Source organism: Micropterus dolomieu, linkage group LG08 (assembly GCF_021292245.1).
Source record: "Micropterus dolomieu isolate WLL.071019.BEF.003 ecotype Adirondacks linkage group LG08, ASM2129224v1, whole genome shotgun sequence".
In the NCBI taxonomy this organism is placed as follows: domain Eukaryota; kingdom Metazoa; phylum Chordata; class Actinopteri; order Centrarchiformes; family Centrarchidae; genus Micropterus; species Micropterus dolomieu.
In genome coordinates, this window is record NC_060157.1 from 6264052 (window position 1) to 6287426 (window position 23375).

The 23375-nt window shown below is 39.2% G+C and overlaps 1 protein-coding gene across 2 annotated transcripts in view; it reads right to left on the reverse strand.

The window, feature by feature from the left end:
• Positions 1-1620: 1620 nt before the first annotated feature.
• Positions 1621-23375, reverse strand: part of LOC123975037 (probable phospholipid-transporting ATPase IIA) — a 34826-nt gene continuing 13071 nt past the window's right edge. The window contains exons 13-28 of one of the 2 annotated variants that reach the window (XM_046056139.1): positions 22763-22875; positions 20863-21072; positions 17189-17350; positions 16503-16595; positions 16287-16370; positions 15249-15419; positions 14110-14208; positions 12448-12537; positions 12031-12175; positions 11262-11326; positions 9689-9844; positions 7168-7232; positions 6811-6919; positions 6661-6718; positions 4645-4848; positions 1621-3501 (exon numbers count right to left, since the gene is read on the reverse strand). In XM_046056139.1, coding sequence (XP_045912095.1) covers positions 3365-3501; positions 4645-4848; positions 6661-6718; positions 6811-6919; positions 7168-7232; positions 9689-9844; positions 11262-11326; positions 12031-12175; positions 12448-12537; positions 14110-14208; positions 15249-15419; positions 16287-16370; positions 16503-16595; positions 17189-17350; positions 20863-21072; positions 22763-22875 — 1961 coding nt within the window. In that variant the 3' untranslated portion in view covers positions 1621-3364. Of the gene's footprint in view, positions 3557-4644; positions 4849-6660; positions 6719-6810; positions 6920-7167; positions 7233-9688; positions 9845-11261; positions 11327-12030; positions 12176-12447; positions 12538-14109; positions 14209-15248; positions 15420-16286; positions 16371-16502; positions 16596-17188; positions 17351-20862; positions 21073-22762; positions 22876-23375 lie in introns of both variants that reach the window. The other variant, XM_046056140.1, reaches the window with a different exon arrangement.

A 23375-nucleotide genomic window follows, 5' to 3' on the forward strand; every position in this document is an offset into this window, starting at 1 on the left:
GGTCATTGTGGCCTGTAGGTTGGATATAGATCCCACATGGTTCCATGCTTTCATTTGTATTAACCTCTCCAGTCAGGAGGACCCTGTGACTGTTTGTGGTGTGTTCTGTAGCACATTCATGGTAGTCTCTCTCTCTCTCTCTCTTGCACTGTTCCATTGGGAGCAGCATGTAAGATGTTTCCAAGCTGGAAACAAATTCCTGACTTGAAGTGCCAAAGATAAAATGCACCGACCTTGTGATAATTAGCCTGGATATGTTATGTAACTGCTGTAAGCTACCTCTTTTAAAGCCTGAAAACCCAAACCTTGTAAAATGCAAAGTAAATTTCAAAACTTCCTTTGACTGTGATTGGATTGTGGATTTGGCAGTGGACCAGCAGGGGCTCCATAGCTGGCTTCAAGAGAGGAGGAAAGACCACGAATGTTAAGGTTAGCAGGCAAGCTCTGTTGATTCTGGAGTGGAATTTCACTTCTCATGGGATTGATTAACTTAAATGGTTTCTTTTAATGGTATAACTTACGCATTTGGCCGATGGAACAAGAAAAAAAAAGTTGGCCATACACTGAAGTTTTAATTTGAACATGCAGTTCTGAGGTGCCTGACTGCATGTTAAAAAAAGGAAAAGATTTTATGACTGGGAATCTATTCCAACTCAAACCATCTCTGGGCTCAAACACCATGTGAGCTTCAACACTTTTATAACTTGTAACCTACACGGTTAATTAATCAAATTCCTTCTAAAAACTTTAGCTCAAACTAACCGTGGACATTGATTTCAAAGAAAAATGAAGAAATGTTTTCTGTGGAGGTTTACCTTTAATTAGAAGTGATTTCATAGATTTTAAGAATTCATTCATTTCATAATAAAGTCAAATACTTTTTTGTGTAACACTAAATTGGCTTTTGGATTTCTGTGTCTGTTTAATTTGAAAGTCTGAGACTGTGGATGACCTGAGACATGTAGGATGTGACCATGAGTGAAGGGGAGTGAAAACACAACAGCGTCTCCAGGCATTATGCACTCCCTCCTCTGGTGAGAGAGTACCAAACACCCAGGCTACTCAATCCTGCAGGTCCTGTGTATCTGACACCTCATCAGAAACTGAAGTGGAACACAACCATAATTGTTTTTCCATACAAATTGTTTCAGCCTAAATTCAGTTATGAGGGGTGCACTGGGAAAAGAAAAGAATAACTGTTTGTTTCTTTCACAAAATCTGTTATCTTTTTTACTTACTTTTCTTCATCATCAATATTCACTTAAGCAGCAAAAGTGTATTAATCCACAGCTGAAAGTAGTCCCCAACAAATGCACAATATAATCTTTTCTCAGTAGTTGTGTTAGAAACTACTGTGCCCAGCTGCCTCAGGAAATTTCTGAGCCTTAAATGATGTTTGTAAACTGCTCTTAAATATGTTCTTCTTTACTGAACAGGCTTGGGGCTGAGTGCTAAAAATAAGGGAGGAAAATCAGAATGTATTAAGACACAGAATAACACATTTGGGGTTTTCCTCATATTTGCTGACAATAAGAAAAATATAAAATAACAGCCAGCCTTATCCTTATGAAACCTCTCCAAATTATTGCAATAATCACATTTAAAAAACAATGGCACAAGAAAGGAAAACATGAGATTTATTAATCATCATCACAACATTGACATCAACACAATTCTCCCTTTTTTGTTCTGCTCATTTGAGTGCAATCAACACCATTAAATAAAACATGTTAATAAATAAAAACAATGGGTTATTTACAAGCAACCAAATCATCGAAAGCAAATTTATCTTTTGCAATTCTATTGCAACATAAAAATATAATAATCAGTTGTAAAAAACAAAATTATGTGCAAAACAGCTTGTTGAATTCTATGGGGATTAAAAGTATTATTTTAACATATTTTTGAAATGATTATGGCACCCTTAACAACACATTAAGATTCATCAAGTCACATGAGAAAAGTTTTTTTTTACAACTTAATTGAAATAATATTTTGAATTGATTTGAAATAATGTGTGTTGAAATGTTAGTTGCTGATTATTTATTTCTCCCCCATCATACCACTAGTGAAATGAAATACGAGGAGTGTAGTATCATATCAGTTTTTTCTCTCAATGTGCAGTGGTAATACTTATTGACAATATTCACATTGTGTTTGACTGAGGAGAGGTGATTTCATCCCTTTTTTCTTTTACAGCTGAACTATGGAAGTTAGTAGAAGTGAGGGGTCCCTGGATTAGACGACATGAAAGGGGGCAGCTGGACACCGGTCACCGGGGTATTTTCAGTTATGGCTTTAGGTCACTGTTACAGTGAGTCATCATGCAATGCTGAAGCGTGGCCGGTGCTGGCGTGCCGAGCAGCCACATAAGAGGCTCCACATTCCCCTGCGGACACACAGACTGTTCGGAGCCCCGGCGGAAGGTTTCGGCTGCAAATAACCAACACTCCTTTGTGGCTGTTTTGACCGCGCTCCACAAACACTAACAACTCTGGGTCCATACAAAGAAACAAAGACAGATTTAACATCAGACACCACAGGTCATGCTAAAATAAACAACCACACCACCTCCGCCGTGTCGGGCAGTAGCATCGTGGTGACGCATAAACAAATACACAAACTTGCAGACGTGTGTTTTATGCAAAGTCTAGCCAGTAAACATTTTTTTTTACCATATAATTCTCAAACTCCATTTAGAAATCAATGTTTAAGGAGAGTGTGAATCAAGTCCTGAGTGACAATGCTGCGTCAATTTCAGTGTCTAACAATAAAAACGGCTTTACTATTTCGGATGGAACTGGAAATTAGAGAAAATTTGTTTCCAGCCCAAGTGACACATCTACAGAACCTAAGTGAGAGATATCCAACTTTCCCAGATACTTTCCTTGTTGTGATTTTTGACATCCTAATACAAACTGGACCTGCATAATTTACTGAACTGATTTTGTGCCTTAATGTGTTACATATAGTCTAAATAGCAGCGCGTTATTACATTACATATGTACATTTCTGTTCAGGATGTCTTGATATTCATAATTCTGAGGACAGCTGACAACAAATAAATCAGTTTAACTAACTCAACCTACGACTCACTGCAGTTGTTCTCAACATAGGGAAATCATCAGTTAGTCTTTGCATCAAACACGTGTAGCAAGTAACACTGCTTTTTAATACAAACTCTCCCTCTCAGCAAACAGCCTGTCCATGACAAATGTCACATTTCTAAGTCAAACTTCAAGAAATTAAAGGGAATGAATCCATGTATGATTCTCCGGTCTAAGCGCAGGCTCTGCTGGATGAAGACAGGGGGATGTCTTTCCGTCTTCCTGCAGTAAATGAAGCTGGATGTTCGTCTTAGTCTTTAAGAGGTCAACTTGGAGTAGCTGGGAGGGGAGAAGCGTCTGCGAAGGTACTTGAGGATGTAAAGGGGCAGACAGCTCACCAGCGTGATGACAGTCACCTTCCACAGGAATGATACTGTGGTGATGAAGTATACGTCTGGCATAGATGAAGAATCAGTCAGAATGAGGTTGCAGGACACAGACATATATTCCTAAGTGTGGCAAAAGTAATTCCTTCATGTAATTTTTCAACAGTAGTCAGTTTTATCATAACTATAGCTCAACTAATTTCTTGTTAAATAATCAAGTCATGTAAAATGTTGGTAATGGTACTGGCTTTGTTGTGTTATTTGGTATAAACCAGTCTGACAACTGCTTTAACTGTTGATGATCCAAACTACAATACAATAACTGACTCCCCACTGACAAAATCTTTCTGAGGTGGAACCATATCAGTCCTTGTATGCAGGAGATAGAAAATAAACCTATTACAGTTTCAAACAAATTTCCTTGGAAAATGTTCAATAAAATGTGCAAACTGCGCAACAGAAGAATAGCCTTTAAAATCTATTCCAGACCGACTTCAAGAGGGAAGAAAAGTGTCCCAAAAGGGTACACATGACCACATGCCAGTCATGACCCTCAGTGGTCGAGTTTGTAGGCTGAAAATGGAACTCCACACCCCACATAAAGCTGAAAATAATGGCTCGGAAGGCTCTCGGTTAGAGTATTGTATATGTCACAAGTCTTAAAAGGCACAACTAAAATTGGCTTATTTTTTTGCAAGCTCAAGTAAATAAATGTCCAACAGTCTGGCAACATGCAGGCTGTAACATAATAACATAAACACTAACAATACAATCTTAATTCTGGTATAAAGGTTTATACTTCAGACTTCTTAACAGCTTTTAATCTGTTTCTATCTTTACTATGATAAACACATGAACCTTGGCAGTCCTCAGGAAACAGGACTGTTGGTATTTCCTCTTTGATACTACGGTATGCCTGAGCCTCGTCCACACCAGGACAATTTCTCACCTTTAACCTTCCTCATATCCAGCATACCACAGCTTATTGTACACCAGAGGCATAATATGAATAAGCAAGTCCCTCTTACTGCTGAATGCTGACGTACTATTTCAAGGTCAGCAAAAGCACAACAACATCAATCAGGGTGCGGTGAAATGAACGCAGACTGCATTTGTTTTCTTGTCTCAATGAAATACACTGTCATAGGCTCCACGTCACCTTCTCTGTGGGTGAAACATGGGTGTATGTATGTGCGTTTGTGTTCACTCACCTATGAACTCGTGCAGGAAGACGAGTGAGGCAACATAACAGGCCAGGCTAAGGATTTCGCCGACTATCATGAGCCAGTGCCATGTCTGTATGGTCAGGGCCACCATCAGCAGCTCAGTCAGGATAAGAGAGGTGAAGGAAATGGCAACGATATGGACGAACTCTGACTCAAAGAGCAGCAATGCCCCGTACATGATGATGCTCCCTGTGGAGATAAAAGAGACCAACACTTCTCAAGAATAAACAGCAACATTTACTTGGCATTACAGTCAATCTTTAGTGTGAAAAAGAGTTATCAAAGAGTGACTGAAATATTATCCCACAGGATCAGAACTACATATTCCAATTTTCCTCATGCTGTTATGATAATGGGGTGGGCATGTCCATAGCAGAGATTGGTCCAAGGATTGGGTCTAACATGAGTGGTGAACACAAACTAGATTAGTGGTTCTCAAACGTTTTCTGTCACACCCTCCTTCAGAAGCCAAAAAAAAAGTGGATGCCCCCACACCCCAGCACAATTGGATTTAATTTGTATCAATCATTAACAATAATGGCGTTGGAAATAAACAAGATTCAGCAAAATAGCCTTGCTAGCATCAGACCACTTTTGTTTGTTTATGTCACCACATGAATCATATTAATGCAATTTTAGGTCTGCTAAACATCCACAACCTCCCTGAAGTGGCTCTATGCCCCGCTAGTTTGAGAACCACTGGACTAGAGTAAATGAGAGGACTGTGTTGCTAACTAGCGTACCCGAAAACACTTGTAGCTACTGAAGCAGTGAGCAAGAGCCTTTTCAGCTAGCTACTTATCTACAGCTAACATTCATCACCTTTTATCATAGCTAGCTAACTTTGTTAGTTGCTGCAACATGAGTTTATATAGTGATGCTACAGCAGTATGCAGTACAGTATATGGATGATTAACATTACGTGCAGTAGTTTGATAAAAGTTTACTGCAGCTAGGTAGGTAGCTGAAAAGGCTGCTGCTCAGTTTGTAAAGCTACCAGTGTTTTTAAGTAAATTATGTAGTCACGTGGTCCTCTCAATTGCTTCACTGATGTTAAACAAACACACACACACACCTCGGACCAATCCCTGGACACACATGGACATGCCCAGCTCATGATGATATAGGTCTAAGCATGAGGAAAGTGGGAATTGTTGCTTGGGGGGGGGGAACCTGGAATAAATAAATCATTAATTGTTTGCCAACACCAAAAAAATAGAAAGGTAAGGAGCTGAAAAACAAAATAGCTAGTGAAAGATACACAGAGGAGTAAAACAAATAAAGTTCAAGTTTATTTTATCATATTGAAGGTTCTTTAAAAAATCTTCTACCTGTCACAGAAACAATTTTGTACCTGAAATCATTTCATCACCTTGAGCATACAAAGAGAAGGTACAGTAGAGGAAACTGTGAGTAAAGTGATACCAACATACAGAGCAGTGGTGTGGAAACCAGCCCTCATTACTTCGAAATTTTATAAATACAGTAGCTTAAGATCAGTAGTAACATGGAACATTCATGGTTTGACTGAAATATAAATAAGGTTTCGGGGCGTAGCTTATGATGCTCCTGTAAATGCCTTTTCACTGTAAATGGACCGTGTCGGAAAGTTACCTCAGGCTTTTTGACAAAGGCTGCACACAGAAATAAACACCACTACAAATTAAGAAGAAATTGTGGCAGCAGTAACATGTCACGAAGCAACGCAAGATAACATCTTTTATTTTAGTCAGGATTTGATTTGTTTGCCTTTATCCTGTTGTCTGATCTGGTGCCTTATACATCTGCAAAACGACTAGACAGAAATGTCTGTACTGTTTGAATGCTCCAAAATAATGACTATCTACTGTGTATAAAACAATGTTTTTCACTGTATGTTGACCATACAGCACAGTTTATGTGTACTGTTGTTTTTTTATTTAGGTTATTATAAGTATCTCTCTTCCTACAGAAGCATTTATGGACTATGATTATCAGCAGTTTGTTTAAACTATTCCTTACCTTGATAGATACTTATTAAGACCCATATTAGAAATGTCTTGAAAGATAGTGGTCGACCCTGTGGAAAGAAAGAAGACATCATATTCGCAGTTTCATACGTGGTACTGAATATCATATTTGGCTGCAAAGTAACAGTCAGCGTAAACATACCTTCAAGAGATCTTTGTACAATTCTGGGTATAACATTGCAACCTCGGACTTGACATCTTTGTCCAACACCAGGGAGAAGACTGGGAACATGGTGTAGATAGTGGAGTAGCTGAAACAGAGAAATTCATGTCACCTCAGTGAGGGGAATATGCTCCCGATAAAATAGCAAATGGACAAGACATTTCACACATGTCAGTGTTTGATTCAGCAGTGAAATGCATCAGTCCAGAAGTCAATACTTTCATATTTTCCCCTTCTCACATTTCAACAGTGCTTTAACACAGAGGAAATGCCAGGGAAACAAGGCAGCCAAATGCTCTCTTGATAAGTCATCGCCATTCAGAGTTTGTATCTCACCCAATAATCAGGAATCCTTGGTAGAGTGGGACTGAAGCAAAATAGAAAACAGAGGAGAAGACCGCCTATGGAAATAGAAAAAGAAGACCCAGGAAGGTCAGTGAGCCATCATTTATTCTTCTTTTCATATTAATAATCAAATGGAATCACAGATGATAATGGAATAAAACCAGGAGCATCAATTGCTAAAATGCAACACAGCAATAATCCTCATTCTGCCGTGGCGCAACTGCCGGAGAAAATCAAACTTCACTGACTAATTCTAGCATGTGTCTTCAACATATGGATGTTGCCAATATTGAGCAACTAGTCAGCCTGCCATCCAGGCAGTCCCAAACCAGACACACCAGGTCACAGCTGTGGCTGTGGTTGGTGTTAATGTGAGGCATGTGGAGGAGGGCCTCCCTAAAACCCCAAAGTCCATGATGCAGTGAGTCACGGGTTGTCCGTCCGTGGCAGGGGCTGAGGTTGGACTGGGGATGGTGTTGAGTGTGTGTGGTGGTGCGGGGGGATGCTGAGAAGGGCACAAGTAGCCCACTCCTCTGAGTCATCGTTCACCCCACCCTTCCATGACCACCCCTGCCTTGCACCAATCATTTGCTCCTCACATTTAGATTTTAGGTGTTGTGGATAAACATAGCCAATATCTCCCTGTTCAAAGTTGGGATGGGAAACATTCTTTTTTAGACATTTTTCTGTATTTTATGATTGCTTTGCTCAATGTTTCAATGTACCAACTCTGCAAGGACAGCACAGAAATTTGAGTGGAAAGGAAAAAACAAAAAAAACAAATCAAAATGTTCCGATGCATCGAGTGTCAGTTACAGCAGTGTGAATTGTGGTTTAATGTTACATGATTTCCAGCATTACTGTAGCTTACTGTATTTTAGATGATTAAACTTACAAGTGATCAAAATATCTAAGGTTTGGTGTCTTGAATAAAAAACAAACTTTATGGTTGATACCAAACACAAAAAAGCAAAGTGATGCAGTGAAGCAAAATCTCAATCATTACTTAGTCTTGTATGAATGTGGGGTTTACTATTAAGTATAAAGTCTAACTTTGAATGTTTTACATCTGTTTTTACACTCACTGGCCACTTTATTAGATATAACTGTTCAACTGGTTGTTAACACAAATAGCTAATCAGCCAAAAAACATGGCAGCAACTCACTGCATTTAGGCATGTAGACGTGATCAAGATAACTTGCTAAAGTTCAAACTGAGCATCAGAATTGGGAAGAAAGGGGATTTAAGTGACTTTGAAAGTGGCATGGTTGTTGGTGCCAGACGGGCTGGTCTGAATATATCAGAAACTGATGATCTACTTTTCAGTCACAACCATCTCTAGGGTTTACAGAGAATTGTCCGAAAAAGAAAAAAATATCCAGTGAGCGGCGGTTGTGTGGATGAAAATGTCTTGATGTCAGAGGAGAATGGGCAGACTGGTTTGAGATGACAGAAAGGCAACAGTAACTCAAATAACCACTTGTTATAACCAAGGTATACAGAATATCATCTTTAAATGCACAACGCTTTGAACCTTGAAGCAGATGAGCTACAGCAGCAGAAGACCAGGAAACTGAGGCTACAATTTCGCCCAGGCTAATCAAAATTGGACAACACAATATTAGAAATACGTTGCCTGGTTGGATGAGTCTCGATTTCAGCTGCAACATTCAGATGGTAGGGTCAGAATTTGGCGTAAACCACACGAAAGTAGACAATGTACCACAATGTACCCATCTTCTGCAGGATAATGCACCATGTCACAAAGCTCACATCATCTCAAACTGGTTTCTTGAACATAACAATGAGTCACTGTACTCCAGTAACTTCCACAGTCACCAGATCTCAATCCAATAGAGCACCTTTGGGATGTGGTGGAATGGGAGACTCGCATTATGGATGTGTAGCCAACAAATCTGATGGAAGTGCGTGATGCTATCATGTCAATATGGACCAAAGTCTCTGAGGAAAGTTTCCAACACCTTGTTGAAAGTACGCCATGAAGAATTAAGGCAGTTCGAATGGCAAAAGGGGGTCCAACACAGCACTAGCAAGGTGTACCTAATAATATAATATGTATATTTACAGTAATATAGCATATTTAAAAATGAAAAATTCTAACTTTAAATCATTCCTCACTTCTGCATAAATTGTATTTATTCTTCTAATTTCTATTTTATAATCATGAGGAAATCACCACTGCAGACTGCATTTGACAAAAATATTTGCGATTCTAAAATGCAACAGTAATTAAATGTATGTATTAACTGTTTGATACTTTGATTACCTTAGTGTGTGATGTATTACCTTATTTGTTATACATGTTTTCATTTTATGTGCTATGTGAGGAAAAAATGAGAACAGACTTTTGTGGTCAAAGTTTTGCAAATTGAAACTCTGTTGTGAAAAATGATCCAAAGCAAATGTAAAATATTTCAAAAGGTATAAAGTAGTTTCAACACGGCTGATGAACATAGACCTAAATGGCACCGTGTTAATGTTGTACTCTACCTGCATGGTGCTGATGCACAGGCTCCTGTGGATGACAAACTGGCTGAGGGCTGCAGACCTTTTGTAGCTGTTCCGACCATGGACCATGAGGAGACGACCTAAATGTTTGAACTGAGTCACTGAGAAGTCGGCAGCCAATGAGGCCTGCTTTCCTTCCTGACAAACACAAAGCATAGAGGGTATTGAGGACAAGCATCAAGAAGTCTTTGCTGACCTGAAAAGCAGGCAGTGCTCATTATGAATTGATCGTTTGGTGACAAATATTTAGCCTGGTTATTTGGAAATACAAAAAGCAGACTGAAAGTGGACAAATACTCCCTGCAAACATGACATTAATACATGCGGCATTGCAAGCTGCAGATTTTTATGATAATAATTGGAAATAAAAATTTTAATGTGCCATATTAATCCATAATAACCGGTACGGCTGCAACAAATTATTCTTTTATTGATTATTCTCAATTATTTGATTAATTGTTTGGTCTGTACAACGTCAACAAATTGTAAAACATGCCCATCACAATTTCCCAAGGCCCAAGTTGATATAGTCTGATTGCTTGTTTTGTCCAACCAACAGTCCAAAACTCAAAGAAATTTAGTTTACTGTCACAGGAGAATTACAAAATCAGAAAATATTCACATTTAAGAACTAGCAAGTTTTTGCTATAAAAATGACTTAATAAGATTCAATTATTGAATTTGTTGCTGATCCTCTAATCCTCTTCACCTCTAATAACAAGTCCATTACAAAATGTGTATGAACTCTCCAGATTTTCATCATGATGCTATTATCACTCTTGTATTTTCTGTAAAAAAGAAAATTGGGGGTTATGTGCCAGATTATTTCTTGGGGGGGGAGCACAGACTTCCTGGGGTCTTGTTGTCACCATGAGGCTGCAAGATAACCAGCGGACACATCACTAGTTTACTGCTCCCAGCCAAAAAAATTGTGGATGGATTACACAGACATTATATAATATGTTAATTAGTAAACTCTGGAGGTACTAGCAGGCAGATTTTGTTACCCTTGGTCAGAGCCAGGCAAGCTTTTTCAGTCTTTTTGCTAAGCTAAGCTAACTGGCTGTTTGCTCTAGCTTCAGCTGCCACGGTCTAAGGACAAATGGTGTCATATACTGTAAAGATTGTAAAGCCCCTGACTTGACATATCTAAAGGACATTCAAGTTGTAATGATCATCTCCTCCAAACTAACTCCTAGCAAGAAAGAGAAAAGGCAAATTTCCCAAAAAGTTTAAACATTTCTCGAAGCAGTATTATTGCTGACACTTGTATGAGGTCCATGTCTGAGCAAACTAGCCATCCAGACAGGGAATTCACAGAGTGAACCATGAGAGAAGAAGGGCTGATGAGAGACTCTTACTTTTACTCAAGCACAAAAGCATCCTGTCATCTTTGTTTCCTCTACTCAGACAATAGACCCTCATAAAGAGGAATCATCTGTGTGCACGTCTCTCTACATGTCTCTGAATGTGAGAGATCTTGACAGGAAACACAAAGCAAAAATCTGTGAGAGCAGCACGTCAATGTGAGGCGATGAGATGGATAGAGTCTTACTTTTCCCTCCACTCCCACGCCACAGTCAGCTTCCTGGATCATGCTGACATCGTTTCCTCCATCCCCTAAGAGAAAACAAAAGCCATGGAAGTGTCAGGATTCACACCAGTGACTCACCAATACAAATTGTTAGTGAGAGTATCGTGTGTGTTTATGTGTGTGTATTTCACAAGACACTCCCTTAATTTGGTCCGATTAAGAGATCAGAACTACAACAAAAATAAAGGAAAATTACATGTCTGTCTGGAACTTGCCAGATAAGGGTGAGATAAACTGGCTGATATGGCTGAAATTCATAGAAAAATACAATATTACTAAAAAAATATCTTTCCAATAACACAATAAAATCATTGTCTAGATTGAATGTTGTTCAATTGAGTGAGCTGTGTTCCACTGTTATACATTACAAAACTCTTCACATGTATAAAATAAAAAGAATAATGAATAATCATCCAGCCCTATGTGTCTGTCTTCATCATCATCAAGTGATAAATAGTTTATTAGCTTTAATGCACATTTAAATCAGCTCTACTTAATTGCGGAATTTTACCAGTGCTCATACTGGAAGTGGTGGTGGGATTAATAAAAGTGAGGTTTGCTGCTGAAACAGATATATATATTTTGAGGAAGATGTGGAAAAGGGAAAGAAGAAGTTGTTAAATGTTAAAAAACCACAGTAAAACATTTGAATAGAAAAATCAAGCTGCAAGCTGTAAAGTTTGAATCCTCCCATGAAAAGGCTGTTGGACAGTTGCTATTTTCAACTCACCTACAGCGCAGGTGAGTTTGCCTGTGCGTTCTTGCAGCAGCCGGACTATCTGAGCCTTCTGAGTGGGGGTACATCGGCAGCAAACCACAGCGGGACACTGACATGCAAGCTCCATGAACTCATACTCATAGTATTTCAGACAAACCTGCAAGAAACCGACCAAAACAGACAGGTAAGCAACTTAGGCCCCCGCATATAGCTGCTCTCAACTGTGAATCTTTAACATCTCAATTTAACTTACAGTTTAACTCCCACTGCAGTTTAGAAAGTGACTCTAACCACAGATACCACTTCCAGAAATGTTTCAGTGGCAGTGATATTATCGTGCATCACACAGAGAACATGTCAGAGTTTCATAAGGAGAGACAAGTCAGTGGGAGGAGGGTTAGACACACAAAGATGCACACAAGAGTTTACCTCAAGCGAGTCCCCCGAAATCACCAACGCGCAGTCGTGTTTTCTCCTGAAAGCGTTGAGCTCCAGGTGAGCTTCCCCTCGTGTTGTCACCTACGGAAATGGCAACCACATTTATAAATGTACGCATATGCAATGATCAAGAATGACAATCTGTCAGCCTTTGCATCCTGATTGTTATCAGACCGGTAGTTCTTAAGAATGGCAACTGATTTCCCTGCAGCTGCAATGACTACAAACGTTAGAGCAACCAAATACCTTCTAAACACCCATCCAACAAAATAACCAACTGATAAGGCTGGATGATACGACTGAAATAACAAAAACGCAATGAACGTCTGGCTGTTATGCGAGACGCTTAACAAAGCAGATCACATTATCCATATGCCTTAAATAAAGGCACAATCATGAATACAATAATCTAAACAATGTTTAACACAACAAACTTTTTATGCACTACATCAGGAAAAAAATATTCTAATGGGTAAAACAAAAAACTTTAACAACAAATTCTGTTGGTTTTTGTTACAATCTGCCTGAAAATATTATTTAAAATGACAGAATTTTATTAAAATATATTCTGATATAATCATATCATCTGAAAATAATAAAAAATGTCCAAAATAATATCCTCAAATTTCTTAAAGATATTCTGTTTACTGTCATAGAGGAGTTATAAAAATATTCACATTTAACAAGCTGAAATCAGCACATACTGACTTATATTTCTTAAAAAATGACCAGATTAATTGATTTTCTAAACTAATCGATTCATTGTTGCAGCTCTATTTGTGTTATGCACCATTTTTTAAATGTTTATGTAGTGCTTTCAAATGCAGACTGGAGACAGTAAAAGTAAAGTAAAGCGGTACCAAAATCTGAATGGGAAAGGGAAAATATACCGTACTTTAAAATCAACTGAGATTCCTAACAACTGTGTTGGGTCAAATATAGACTTAAAAAGTCTCCAAAAATGCAGCACTGACAAGGCATGGTGTTAATCCGTCAACAAGAGTTATGCTCTGGAATGAATATCCTTCAACCGCTGACTATTCATACGTCAATCCAGATCGGCCCATTGCTGGCCACCAGGAAACTAATCCAGATGTATGTGTTGCAGGCCCAGTCAGCACTCCCCTGTCCACTGGGACAGAGGTTTTCAAGCCCTGCCAACCATTGTTATTCTCTTCCAGTAACCACAGTTATACGCAAGTTGTAACCTTCCTATATGGCAAGCGCTCCTTCTGCTCTGGCACGACTCCAGAGGGGAAGGCAGAAGGGGACTATCAAAGCAGCGAGAGCGCCTGAAACCTGCAAAACAAATTAGGAAGTGAGCCCTATGTATGTTCCCTCCGGGAGTGGTTCAGCTGGTTTCTCCTCTCTGTTTGAGCGAAGGCCTGTTTGTTCTCTTTGACAGTGGCTTGGATGCTTTCACTGGTGGGAGGTGATTTATTCAGCTGTTCATGCTGGCTTGGGCTGCATGCGTAGGGCTCTATGACCACCAGCTAATGGGCCTTGGTCGCACAGAGGATGGATGCCCGTGGGTCGATGGAGTCAGGAAACTGTCAGCGCTGCATTGAACTGGGATGAACCCTGTGTGACTAAAATCAACTATTACCCACTTCATATGCATATACAAGGAAAAGGTCCTTGTCCTGCACTTACGGGTCTGAAGATATGGATGTCCTGGTTGCGGGTGATCAGATGGGCATTCTTAGCGGTGCACGTGGCTGTTTCAAGCTTGTCTCCTGTTAGCATCCAAACCTACACACACACACACACACACACACACACACAGGAACCAAAGAGTAAGATGTAGCAAAGATTATTTTTGGATTTATGAGATGCACTGACGTTTGAAGAGAAATTCTACTCGAACTTGTAACTACATGAAACTAAATGTTTCCGTAATCTTTCTGTTAAATCAGTTAACAATAGCAAAATTCCCAGGATCAGAGACTCTAATCACTGATTTAATCAAGCAACCTTTAACTGCTCTGTCTGGGAGCCACAGTTTGTGAACTTATCTTATGATCAAACATGGTTTACTTTATTGTAGTACTTGAGCTTCAAACAGAAGACAAACAAGTCATCACATAGATTGGTATCACAGTATCAAAATTCTGTTTCAGACTAATTCTTTATGTTGTTTAGGATGTTGCTTATAGAAGGTCATTTAAATGGTTGATATGCGAGAATTTAATTTCTGCTGCTCACACCATAGAATAAATATTTAAAAACATTAGCAGTAACATGTCTTTCCAGAAACAATATTCTTGTTACTCACACACTGTCAAATTGGAACTACTTTCTACAGAAAAAGTAGTCCCTATGAAACTGTTGGCAGCATGTTCTGTGGTTAATCTTTTTCATCACTTTTTCTGAAAGATTTCACAAGTAAATTTACATTTTTTAAATTAAATGAAATTCCATTTCACCTCCACTGTACTGGGGTGGAGGCAGAAATCTGAGAGACAGATACCTCAAAACCTAAACAAATAAAACTATCTTCAAGGCCAGATCCCACTGGAGTTGAGAGATACCACTGCAAGTGACAAAATTTATGTTTTGGATTTTGGGTGAACACATACATACATACATATATATATATATATATATATATATATATAAATATAATTGATTCAAATTCGCCATAGCCTTGGTTTTTAAAATTAAAAAGAGGCAGTTGGATGGATCTTGTTAACGTAGGTAGATATGAAAAACATATGTACTTGTCTTGTTTCTATGTTCTGTTTTCTTAGTTTGTTGCTACTGTGAGCTATGAGGCCATCTGCCCCCCACACCTTGATGCCTGCATTGCGGAGGATCTCCAGGGTGGGCCTGACATCAGTCTGGAGCTGGTCCTCCACCCCAGTCAGACACAGCAGCTCCATCTCCATCTCTAGACTCTCAATCACTGTGGCCACCTTCAGAGAGCGATCATGGACGCTGAGCTTGGCCTGGACGTACCGTGCCTGGGGAGCAGGACAGGGATGGGAATATTTTGAGCGGGAGATTAAATTAGTATAAATAAGGTAGAATCGTTGCAAGACTGAAGAAGGAAGATAGCCAGGGATAGAAGGAAAAAATATCAATGTGGCTACCTGCTGTGAAAGTCATGACAAACGCAGAGGGAAAAGTATAAAAAAACTACCAAAGGGATGCCTCACACAGTGTGCATACATGAGCAGAATCTGTGCGACCTACACAGAGATTAAACTATGTGCAGCATGAATAACATGACACTTCTATACAAGATGTCAGAGTTTCAGTTTAAACAAAAACATCCAGGTATTTTCTCACAAGCAGCCCTAAAGCTACTATTTTTAGAAAGATGCAAATACAAAACAGACATGATCAATTGGTTCACGCCCCTCTACAACATTCCATCTCCAGGGTAATTTGTGAGACAGATAAAGCAAAAACAATCTGAGTGTGACTCATACAGGAACACAAACTCTGTGTATGACTCAGTTGGTGACTCACTGCTGCCCACCAGCTCTGCTCACACCATTATACACAGTAATGGGCCTGGGGCTGAAGACTGAGGGGAGACAGCCCTGCCCTGCTCAAACAATGAGTGGGGCCTGGGTGTGTGCGTGGGAGGGTGGGGTATATGGACTGGATCCTCTAATTACCCAACACACTTTGACATTTAGAAATACTGAACATGTCTGCACAAAATATAATTCTGCATTTGTGTGTTTGATACTTTGAGATGTCTGTTGATTATTCTGTGGTTTACCAGATATAAAATAGCTTATTTATCATAAGCCAGACAAACTAAATGTATAAGTTTTGTGTAAGTAGTGTCTGGTCTATGGTCTGGAGACGGTACTTACCTCAAAATCTTGATACTGCTCCTCTGTCAGGGACTTCTTGGTGACCACAAGGACCCTCAGGCCTTCCCTCGCCATGTTTCCGCACTAGAAAACACAGTCAGCAAATCTGGATTCAGCAGGTTACAAAGTCTATTAATCTGTGAGTTATTTATAACAGGAATAAAATCACTGGTGTTACATCTTCATCATGTCTTGTAAAAAACAAAGGAAATCTACCTCCTCTTCCAGCCAGTCATTATACTGGACGATGCCAGCCATCACCACATCAGCACCCTTCATGTAGAAAGTGATCTCTCCTGTAGATTCATCCTAAGGAACAATTATTTCCAGTTTATTCAGCATGAGACATAAACCGGATATAAAAACTTCTTACATCAAATACCAGAGTATGTTTTGCTCTGAAGGGATTTCCAGTCCATACCCGCGTGAGCCAAGGTGCACGTACACCATTTTATGATTTTGTGTTGCCTAGAAATGCATAACTTATTTTGGTATTCACAGGGGGTTTCAAAAAGCATTTGAAAATATTATCATGAGGTAGTCCACTTTCAGAATCCCAGGCTTCCTGAGTATAACTATAGCCCAGCCAAAAAAAATAAAGTTAGTCATCAGACTTAGTCAGAGGTTATTAAAGGTGAGGTTTTTCTCAGATAATATGCTGTAATAGTCCTCTGTTTGTCTTTTGTTTGTCTTGTTAAAGTCAGTGTCAAGTCCCAATCTCCCCCCTAGCAACAAGAACTGACCTGTGACAGAAAGTCTTTCCTATTTAAGCAATAGGGCAAACTAGGAAATCAGTTAAATTTCTTTGAAGCACATGAAAAAGAAAAATGTACAACAGCTAATGCAATTTAACTGACAGAAGAGAGTATTAATCAATTAAATAAAATGATCTTGGTACTCACTCGCACTATGATGCCCATCCTTTTGCTCTCATAAGTGAAGGGGAATATCTGCAGGATGGTGAAGTTCAGTATTTGGCCAGTAGGGGTCCGCAGCTGCATGGAGGACTGGTCTCTACCCACAAGTGTCAGACCAACACTCTCAGTCCACTGCACCAGCGACACCTATGAACACCACATTGTAAAGGCTTCAGTGGGTGGTCATTTAAATATATAAGCGAATATTGTTATATAGCTAAAAATTGTTTTCAAAAATGTTTTTTTCCAAATAAGAAATCCTAAATAGTTTCTAGGTACACACAAGAACAGAAAAAGTGACCACTGCTTTGGGTTTTTATTATTCTCATGGTAAAGCAATTATGTCAATATGATGTTCCATTACTCGAATCACAAAGAAAACAGTGTAGGGCACTTTGGACTGAGTAGGATGTCAGAGAGCACAGCCTTAATCAATAGCTCAAGCATTTTCAGCACTCAAGACTATTGATGGATAAACTAGGGAGATGTCCATTTCTGAACTGAAAATATTATTTTTGCTCGATCGTTTTTGAAGGACACAACAGACAACATCCATTAATACAATGTTAACTTGTGTGTTTGTGGGTCTCTGTGGGGAGGAAAAAAGGGGGAGATGACATTGCCCAATAACTTCCAGACCAGAAGCCAAATTACATACCCAAGTGTTCATCCATCTTCTGACAGGTCTAATAGCATAGCGGCCAAATGGACACAGATGAGAGAAAAGAAAAAAGAAGATGGCCACGTCCCTGCTAATTTAAATAACCACAGATTTTATGGTTCCAAAATTACTTATTTTGGAAATACATGACCATGTAGTCTGACAATGCCTGGCCAGAAGCACTTTAACGTCAGAAAAGCTCTGACTGCCGTAATGTTTGTCATCCAGGTTGGGAAATATGAAGATTGTGCTTAGTCACAGTCTAGAAATAGTCAGTGGGGAGGCATTCTTGGATCTGGTGTCAGTCGTAACAGCACCACCTTGTAACAGCAGCATCTGGGTTGGCTGCAGATTCCTTGACTGAATAATGCTATATCCAATTGGCTTGACTCAGAACCACCACATGGCTGACATCAGTGAATCACACATAATATAAGTCATCCTTTTTTTATTATTACTTATGCATAAGATGATTCTGACATTAATATAGGAGCAAAATATCTACCTATTTTCATTTGCATGTAGAAAACTATAAAAAGTGACATGCAGCAAAATGTAAGTTTTGACTGCATTAGTACCAAACCAAATAAACATGCACTCAACAGCTACTGACATTGTGTCCACTGTGCTCACAGCCAAAACCAAATCTATATTTAGACTTCCTGAAAGCAAACTGAATCTTAGTCTAGATTGTATCAAACTGATACAACAGACCAACAGGCTCAACAACTCAAAGAAAACAGTTAAAAATTTTTATCCAGTGTGACCTTAAGGAATAAAACAGCTCAATTTCCTTCCCATAATATAAACCACACCTCTTTAATCACAACAGATGTACTGGGCTCTATTAAAATATGCTATCAAAGAGGAAATTCTAAAGGGGATAAACGCAATGGGCTGGGGAACACATTAAGGAAATCCGTATTTACACTGCAGGAAATGGATCAAGTCGAATTCCGCAGCCCTCTTCCTGATGTTCAAAGAATTCATACTGATCAAGGACATTTGGCTTGTGAATATTCCCCTTTAAGCAGTGAAGACACAGATAATGGCGTTTGCTGACAAACTCTCTATGTTGAGATCGGAAGTCTGTTCTCCTGTCAGGCCTTCTGTGATTGTCCTTGAATGGATGTGGATGTGATTTAAAAAAAAAAATGAACTAACATTATGTTATAGACATATATATATTATGATGCACAGACATCTACTGAAGTAAGCATGCTGACCAGCTAGCCCCGGCCCGTCTTGTGTTGTAATACCACTTGCGCCTCATGTGGTGATAGTCCGATAGTATAACTCAGGTCTCCCCCCGTAGTTTCAGCTGGGAGATGTGTGTGTCCGATGAGTTCGCTATGTTACACAAGCTCTCTTAGCTTTTAGAGCTTTTAGAGTTTAATAAATAAACAAAATAAACTCACAAAATGTCCTTACACCTATTTTTCTTATTAAATAGAAAAATACAAACGCACACTTTGTGAATTCAACTTTCTCTTTTACTGAACTAACTCATCAAAAAAAACAGTCTTTCCACTGTTCCAGTTATCACCAACTGTGGTTTGGTCGAAATAAACCCTTAATTCATAGAGTTAGAAGTGAAAATATTCTGGCTTTACATGCTGTCGCTGGATCTCTGACCTCCGACCTCCCTCTCACTCTGCCCCACCTGAACCCGCCATGTCTTCGTCATTCCCGGAGACAGAGTCAGATGGTCCATAGAGACTGGACAAGCTGTAAATCACCATGGTGATGTATTCCCTGTCGTCAAATTGGCCTCCGTTGGTCTCAGGGACTGTGTTTAATTCTGGTCTGGCCATTATCAGTGGGAGGCATTCGAGTCCGGATCCATTGCCTGGTCGCCCGGCTCTGGTTCTGCTGCCCATTCTGGATTCAGTTAGCTAACAGGACTGCGGTAACTAGCTAACGACAGTTAGCAGGTAGTTATGACCTGATATGCGATGTGGTGCCCCCCCTATTTGTATGAATTAGAAAGATGGAGAATAGTCATAATTCTTACACATTGTACCTTTAAAATAGATTAAGTGTACATTTCCTAATAGGTCAAGTTACAGTATCAACAACATACAATAACTGTGTGTATTTTTGTGTCTATTTATGTATATCATTTGATGTATATGCTGCAGCTGTTGATATAATAAATGTGGGAAACATGTATGATTCCACACAAATGCGAAAAATTTATTGTTGGTTAAAAATGTTTCTAATGTATAAATCCAGTAAGCCCATCTCAACTTTTTTTAATTTAAATTTACTTTATTTTCCTCTGTAACATTTTTTTTAATTTGAATTCCCTCATGTTCAACTGTTGTTGAATTTCTTGTTGCATTTGAAAGGTTCTACCAACATATAAAGTTTATTATTAGGACTATTCGAGTAGCATGACCTGCACTCCAGTAATTGTATGCTGAGTTTCTCACAATGTCACATACTTCTTGCTGTCATATTTAGTAATTACAGAGAGCGCAGAGAACTTTTTCTTAGTTCAATATATAAAAACATATTTTTGAAACATCTACAACAATAAAGGATTCTCTGAAATTAGAGGTTATATGATAATTAGATTTTACTTGATAAAATTATCCCCTGTCAGACATGTCTTAAGACATACAAAAATACTCTGCTGCGATTAGTAATTTGTGTGTGGTTGGTATGGGTTTTTGACAAAACCGATAACAAGCTCAAATATCCAAGTGAAGGAAAAATAAGCAAAGAATATTTTGGACTGGAGGGGGGAATTTAAATAACTGAAGTTCTTTATGATACATTATTGGATTTAAAAAATAAATAGTATTTTGTTCAAATTCAAGCCAAGATAATTGGAATAATTAAATTTTCATATCATCACATACCCTGTGGGTTTTCAAGAACAGAATTTCTACTACAAGGAAGATTTAACCCTTCTGTTGACAAAAATAACAAGATGTCACTAAAACTGGAGGAACATGTACAGTATTTGGGTCTGTGTGGCTAGACATCATACCTCATCTGGGCTGGAAGCCTGGTAGACTCTGCATGTGTCTTCATAATGCTGCTCCGCCTCAGCCTGGTCTGTCACACCGTTGGCCTCGTATACGGGTGTCACGTTGTGTACCAGGGCAATGGCCTTTACAGCTTCATGAACTCTGCTGCTGATGGTCTTGCGTACCTTGGTAGCCGCTGGAGTCCTGGAGACTGGAAGGTCATGGGTGGGCTGAAGAGAATTACAGAAGGTACTGTGATCAAAAGAAGGGTATGGCAGGGGTATTCAATTATAATTCAAAGAGGTCCAGTTAGAGAAAATTTCCTGAAGCAAAGGTCCGGAACATCAAAACGACTAACTTGCATCATTCAGTACCATAACGTATAGTTGTATCAACGGACTGTCAAATCAAATAATATTTCAGTCAGTTTTCACATCAAATTGGAGGGATAATAAATAATAACTACTCTAATAATAAATTCTAAATTTAAGTAAACTAAAATAAAGTGCCTAATTTTTTAGAAAAAATTAAATAAAAAGTTTAGCTTGAAGTGATGAAGTGTAGTTTTAACCAATTTTATAATAAACACTCAACACATCATAATAGTCATCATAATCTGGAGCAAATAGGGGTTAAGTGTCTTGCTCAGGGACACATTGGTGATGTCTCACAAAGGGAACTGAACCCAGGTCTCCAACACCAAAGGCAAGCATCTTATCTATGTGCCATGGTCACACCAGATAATCCATCCACCTCACAGCTGTGGCTTATCAAGATGCTGATCAGACAGCATGGGTATTGCACAGGCGTGCATAAGGCTGGCCACAATAAAAGGCCACTCGAAAATGTGCAGTTCCATCACACAGCACAATGCCACAAATGTCGCAAGTTTTGAGGAAGCGTACAATTAGCATGCTGACTGCGGGCATGTCCGCCAGAGCTGTTGCCCATGAATTGAATGCTTATTTCTTTAGCATAAGCCGTCTCCAAAGACGTTTCAGAGAATTTGGCAGTACATCCAAACAGCCACCCGGACAGCTGCTGCAACAATCGGTTTGCATAACCAAAGAATTTCTGCACAAACTGTCAGGAACCATCTCAGGGAAGCTCATCTGTATGCTTGTCATCCTCATCAGGGTCTCGACCTGACTGCAACTTTGCACAGCCATTGAAGAGGAGTGGACCAACATTCCACAGGCCACAATCAACAACCTGATCAACTCTATGCGAAGGAGATATGTTGCACTGCGTGAGGCAAATGGTGGTCACACCGGATACTGACCAGTTTCCAGACCCCTTGGACCACCCCAATACAGTGAAACTGCACATTTTCATGACGAATGGGGCCAAAAACAAGTGACAGTGTTAGTAATTTTGTTCAGTGCATATTCTACAATACACAAAGACACATTCAAAAAAGCTGTTAGTTTTTAGTCGAGTCAAGTTTAAACTAGCTCTTTCACTAAAACCAGTTTCCATCATTTCTGTGATAGTGGCCCGTAAACATACCCAGATGTGTAAAGTAAATATGAACAATTAGCTTTTGCATTGTGGCATTGCTATTTTTAGAAAGCTGTGCGTTCCAGGGGTTAATGGCACCGTCATTAAAAGAAGTCCGGTCAGTGCTTCGCTTGTGGGCTAATCCTGTTTCCTGCTTCACTAACCTCTGGTGTCAAGGGGGACAAAGAGTGCCATCTGAGGTCAGGAAGCATTCAACCAAACAATAATCACAAACTAATATGTTTCTTAAAACAATGCTCATGTCTGTTTGTTTTACCCTTTCCCTGAATTTTTGAATCTCAACATTTTATTTTCCGTTTGTTTTCTAAATGTTGTGAGAGAATGTGTTAATTTTCATTCATTTCTTCTCTTTGACAGACACGGTGCAGTGCACAGACTCATGCATGTATTATTTTTTACCTGTGTGTAGGCGCTGAACACATGGCTCTGTACTTCATCCATTGAGTCCATCCCATATGCCACAGTTCCAAGGTGGAGCCGCCTGAACACCATTTCATTTTGAGTAAGAGTCCCTATTAAAGATTACATTACAGGCATTAAAATAGTGAAATTCCTCAAAAATAATTACAACTAAAAACTGTTAATTTCACGATTTATTTCAGCACCATGTGCTACACCTTTGCATACTGATTGGCAGCACGAAATCTAAAATACTGTCTTAGATTTAGGTTGCTAAATGAATATTATTTTGGAAACTAACTCTTCTATCAATAGATCTGTAAAAGTATTTCCTTCAGGGGTTGGGATTTACAGACATGAATCACCGAGAACATAGAACAGAGTTTGCATGTCACATATGGTGATTGGGGAAAAATGGTAAGAAAGCCAGAAGTCTTCCCTTCACCCACTACACACAACCTCTGTCGCACTCACATTAAAAGCATTTTTGGCCACTATATCAAAAAGACCTCAGGGGCCTTGCACGTACATTAGTCTGACCTGCAGACCCCACCGGCCTTATCAAGCTCTGGTTGGGGAAATGGCTGATCATTTTATTGGGCATGAGGGCTAT